At 36.5% G+C, this 5,865-nt stretch overlaps 1 protein-coding gene across 1 annotated transcript in view; it reads right to left on the bottom strand.

Moving 5' to 3' along the window:
- spdo (sanpodo) overlaps positions 1 to 5,865 on the bottom strand; it is a 34,165-nt gene that overhangs the window by 26,724 nt on the left and 1,576 nt on the right. The window contains exons 2-3 of the mRNA XM_028317596.1: positions 1,361 to 1,514; positions 701 to 821 (exon numbers count right to left, since the gene is read on the bottom strand). Of these exons, the coding sequence (XP_028173397.1) occupies positions 701 to 821; positions 1,361 to 1,514 (275 nt within the window). The remainder of the gene's footprint in view (positions 1 to 700; positions 822 to 1,360; positions 1,515 to 5,865) is intronic.

Genomic DNA, 5,865 nt, shown 5'->3' with positions numbered 1-5,865 from the left:
CAATGTNTAAGTTGAATAATGTATCTTTTATTATATACCATGGACATTAGCAAAAACAAAAGAAAACTATGTGTAAAATGGGATTGAAAAAAACTGGTCCAAATTGGCGGACTCTCCCTTACTTATCGATTGGAAGTTAATAAAATAAAAGTCATGACTGATTTATGAGGTGGTAAGATGAGGGTAGCGCGTGCGTAAAAAAATAGATGTGACATTTAACCCTAAGCATTTAACTAAATTACGTAGGGCAAGTAATTTCCTAAAGATAAATTGTTATTTCTAAATGGCTACTACTTACTTAGACCCGCATAAGAATTTAACAAATAAGTAAGTAAAAAACTTACGGTTAAGAATGTAATATTTTTGTGGTAAAACTATGCGGGTGGAAACAATAAAACACTGGTAATAAAAGTACCTAAGTAGCAATGCTTTTGTGTCTGTTATTTTTACACATACAAAAGATCAGATTTAATATCCTACCAGAGCTCTCAGTAACTAAAAATATCAACCGTTTCAACTGATTTCAATTCAACCTTATGTCGTTATGATAGAATTAGCGTCCCCCATGGATTTCTACATTTCTACAACGACCGGCCATACTATTATACTTAGAACTTCACCAGATCGTCGGTCTATCAAGTGGGAGGCTTGCCTACACAGCGTTTTCCGGACCATATAAAAATAGCTTTATACAACATACCAGAAACATAGTTCCTGTTGGGCAGCAGATGCTGCCTCCTAGACCTGAAGCCGAGCAGTCCCAGCAGGAAGCAGGTAAAGCCTGACAGCACTCCGAAGTCAAGGTAGTAAACGCGGCCCATCTGGAAATAAATAAGATAGAACATCATCATCATCATTTAGGTCATTTAATCTCCACTGCAGGACCACGACCCTCTATAATTTACCAGAGGCAAATGGAGGATTTGGCCCACTCTTCCCATACAGGCCAGACGGATTAGGACAGGAGATAGAACATAAACATAACTAAAAGTGTGCCACCCAAGTCTTCGCTTCTTAGGTAGTAAGATGGTAGAACTGAGCCATAGCTTACTAGAAACTTTTAAGCGATCAGCAAGACTCGATTTAGTTCCGATAATTTTGTCACTGGAATTACGAGTGAGTGAATGTGAACTTTTGTAAATAACTGATATTGCACAAGTAAATACTTGTACCTACATAATATTTATTACAACGTTATAAAGTTAATTCGGTCGTCGGTATTTTCATTGCGCCTTACATTTTGATCCAGGCAAATCTACATTTTTACGTCGAAACAACCTTTTATAATATACTCAACATTAGGCGTTTAAATATATTTTTTTAAACTAAGTAAGTAGGTATAAGCTGGTGGTTCTCTTACCGTATACATCATGTTGAAGCTCAAGCCAGTGGTCAGGGCTCCACACAGGGTCAGCATGAGAGCAGCGATGGTGAGCGGCGCCGCAGACGTGGGCTTCAAGCTCGTGAACGATTTGTAAGTCTCCTCAGAGTAAACTGAGGGTGGGGAGGCGACTCTGAAATTATTTATTTATTTATTTAAGGCTCACAAAACAAGTTACAGTCATATTCAGGCACAGATAATATTCCATAGATTAATCTAAACCGCAACTCTAAACATGTGTGCACAGAATGAATTGAAAATGATGAAATAAAGAGGGTAAGTAGTGTTAGTTTAACTTATTTTATGCTTAGTATTTAATTATTAAGAAATTAATTAACCATCATTATCTTGATTGAAGGAATACTTCCGATTTTATTATATTGTTGTTGTGCGAAATAATAAATGGCCTACTAAGACCAAATTCTACGTACCTACACTCTAAACTAGAAACCTAGAACAAAGCTAATTATATTTTAATGATCATCATCATTTATTCATAGGAACTGCTGAACATGGGCCTCCCCCCAATCACCAATGTTTACAAACTTAATAGAATCAAGAATCGAACCCAAGAGAAAACGCTTCTTTTGCACTGGGTCCACTAGCCATTCGATCGACAATATTATTAGCGCACAAACAAGGGGTCAGAAATGCGTACGTCCACCCTTTGTTTACTTCGCATGTACACAACATAAAATAATAATACTCATTAGGGTTCCGTACCCTAAAGGTTGGCAACGGAGTCCGTAAATGCCTCCGCATCTAACAGCTGAAAATTAGTACTTACCTACTTAGCTGACATTTATAAGGAATGTAAGTATAGAAGATGACCCAAACAGAACTGTCCCACCAAACTCATTGACAGGGGGACGCCACCATCGTTCTAAAGTTTCCAACATGGCAAAAATTGGAACCAGCGATCCGGTATTGACGGTGGCGCCCCGCTGTCAATGTCACGGATAGGACAGTTCAGTATATTGGGTCTTTATTTTTGACTATAAAATATTTTATTTAAAGTTTTTTAACTTACTGCAGTTCCTATAAACCTACATACGATAGTGCAACACGTCTTGTTACAATTGGAATAAGGTTGTGGGTGTCACCTGGTGTCACGCACGAACTATTTGACCCTGACTGTACGGAACCCTTCGTCTGCAATTTCGACTCGCACTTGGCCAGTTTTCCCCCTGTTAACTGCATGCTCAAAAACAATAATAATTCCGCGTACGGCAGGTGTGGTGAACATGGTGTTGTAGTTACGAAAAATTTAGTTTTTATTAACAATTTATTATGGGAGCCATTATGCACACGCGTTTCAATTTGATTAAGGCCGGGTAGCAGAGAAAATGGCGAAAATGAGGTTTTCATTTTTCATTTTTGAGGTACTAAACAGTCAAATTAAAGGCTAAGATTTTTATTGGGCATAGTTGAGGATATTTTCTAGGGCTATTAACGGATGGAAACACGATTTGATGAAGTTGACTCGATAGAATAAATTCCCAAAGTTACCTCTATTCGTTTTCTATTTATGGTTTTATTTTTAAAATAAGCGATTTGAGATTCTAAATCTTTTACTAAACTAAAGTTCAGAAATAACTTGAGGGCTTTTAACGGATGAAATTTTTATATTGCGTCTTATTTAGTTACTATGTTAAAAAATGTGGAAAAAATCGTCCATGACGGCTTGGACAATCTCAATCAGTCGCGCGGTGGCGCTTACGGAGGACGGACGCGTGTCAGTTTTTTGGCCGTGACAGTTCGCGATTTGTCAATATTTTTGACAATGATGACTTTGATGAGTCACAGTATAATAATATCAGTGTTACTGGAGAAAGCTTAAATTTTTGATAATTAAGAATTATAAATGGCAATGCCAGATTTTGTATGGAAAGTGGCGTCTTTTTTTTTTCGCGCGGCCATCGACCAAACTTTGTTTTTTGATTACAAAATAGTGTAATAAACCAAACTTACTAAGGCATGTATACCTCTAAACTCAGTCTGAACTGAGTTACGAGCATTAGAAGTTTGATGATTTTCATACTAGATTTGCTTTTTGTGCGCAAGTTTTGTAAGAAATTGCAACAAAATAATGCGCTATTTTTTTATTGCGCTGATTCTGCTCCATACTGATATCTGGAGCCTTTAATGGATGGTGTTGTTTGTTTACACATACAATGTCACTATTTTGTTGCAATTTCTTACAAAACTTTGCGCGCAAAAAGCAAATCTAGTATGAAAATCATCAAATTTCTAATGCTCGTATCTCAGTTCAGACTGAGTTTAGAGGTATACATGCCATAGTAAGTTTGGTTTATTACACTATTTTGTAATCAAAAATCAAAGTTTGGTCGATGGCCGCGCGAAAAAAAAAGACGCCAATTTCCGGCATTGTCTTTTTGTCTACCTATTGAAATTTAAATCGTTCGCATCCTTTTGAACGAAGACTCTACTCATGATACATAGTACATTCCTCAAATATGAGACAAAACCAATGAGTTAAAATTACATTTTAATAGTACCTACATACAATCGTCTTACACTCTTTAGAAGAGCACACTGACACAAAGAAATAATAAAAAATACTGTGTAAAGTCTGTAGCTAAAGGTCTAAGCTGTAAGATAGAAGAATCTTCTAGCCAAAAAGATGGCAGATGCAGCAAATGTTAACGGATTTAAAACTGGAGTTCATATGACTCCTTGTAGACTTGAGTCTCTAGAGCGTCCCTTCCTCCACCATGCGTAAGAATGTTTCAAAAATACTGTCTAAGGTCTGTAGCTAAAGGTCTAAGCTGCAAGATAAAATAATCTTCTAGCCAATAACTGTAAAACTATAATTTGAACGAATTTGGCTATTAGTGGACAAATTTCTGCTCACGATGGACTAATTATCTGCTATTCCCTCGACTCTCTAAAGCACAACATTTATAAAATTTTGCTGCGGTAATGCACTCCAGGTAACCGTGTGTGATGCTCATTGCTCATAGTGATTTTCGATACAGAGCCCCGTACATACGTTATACATAAATTATGGAAAGAAAACACCCAGACCAATACAAACAAATATGTATGCAATTTTAGTATGATATTTTTATTTATTAATAAACAAAAAGACTGAACAAAATTGATGCGTGTACTGATTAATGTAATTAACCACATGCAAAGCTTTGTGAATTGCAACAACTATAATTTATTATCCAAGCTCTAAATAATCGCTACTACGAGTAACTGATCATAAAATGTTTTTCCAATCGCTCAAGCTCTGTAGATCCTCGGGCATCTACTGATAGGTCGGGTGACGTAATCTTGAAATTCTTTTAGCCGGCGCGGAACTTCCGGAAGGTCGGGTGACGCCACGCCTCTTTGAACCGTGTTTACTTTGGCAGTTATCCCAACTAATATTATAAATGCGAAAGTAACTCTGTCTGTCTGTCTGTCTGTCTGTCTGTCTGTCTGTTACGCTTTCCCGCTTAAACCTCGCAACCGATTTTGTTATTTTTTTTTATTTTTTTTTATTTTTTTAAAATTCCACGCGGGCGAAGCCGCGGGCGGAAAGCTAGTATTCTATATTTATTCGATTCTAAAATATATTCCCAAAAATTTTGAAAGTGGTTTTAATTTGTATCACTTGAATATGATTTGTATTAGAAAGTGCTGTGAGTGTGACGCCTGAACGGAAGGAAGTCAACCTAACCTAACCAACTGCGTATTTCTATACTGTGTAGCCGCGAGAGCTCTTTGGCGCGCTGTCTTCGGCGAAGTATTGCGCGCGCAGATTTTGACAGCGCGAAATACCTACTTTGGCAGAAATACCAAGCCTTAAAATAAAAAATTATAATAAAAATAAACTTTTTTAAAAACAAGCTTTTATTCTGAATTTCGAAAGTTTGTATCGCGCATGGAATTTATTCCTCTTTTTCTCTGTTTGCGCTACAAGCTTTCGAAATTCAGAATAAAAGCTTGTTTTTAAAAAAGTTTATTTTTATTATAATTTTATTTTACACTTTTAAGTTATATCTTAATCTCAGGACCCTGGACGTTATCTAACACTAAAGTGCTCGAAAAGACAAATCCAATGAACCCAAACTCGATGAGTTTCCGCCGTTTTGTTTAGGAGTTCCTATGGCCACCTCCCGACTCCATCATCAGACCAGCTCAATGGTACCATAATATTGCATTGTCATCGGACTTAAACATGTATGCAAAATTTCAGCTCAATAGGAAACCGGGAAGTGGGTCAATTTTAAGTTGCAAGATTTGACGACAGACACCAGACATGTGAAAGTAATAAAAAGCTTGTAATAAAACATAAAGAGAGAATCTTGGGACTAGTCCCAAACTAAGCAAAGCTTGTACTATGGGTACTAGTAGGTAATCAGCTATAATATTTTGGCTTACTATCTTAATTTTAGGACTGTAGTCATATAGAGGTCTACAGTATAAGTTAGTTAAAAGTTTAAAAATTGAAAATAACTTGAAAAAATTTA

The sequence above is a fragment of the Ostrinia furnacalis genome, unplaced genomic scaffold, assembly GCF_004193835.3.
Source record: "Ostrinia furnacalis isolate ACB-3 unplaced genomic scaffold, ASM419383v2 OfSCF6327, whole genome shotgun sequence".
NCBI classification, from domain to species: Eukaryota; Metazoa; Arthropoda; class Insecta; order Lepidoptera; family Crambidae; genus Ostrinia; species Ostrinia furnacalis.
This window is presented reverse-complemented; position numbering and strand designations above follow the sequence as displayed.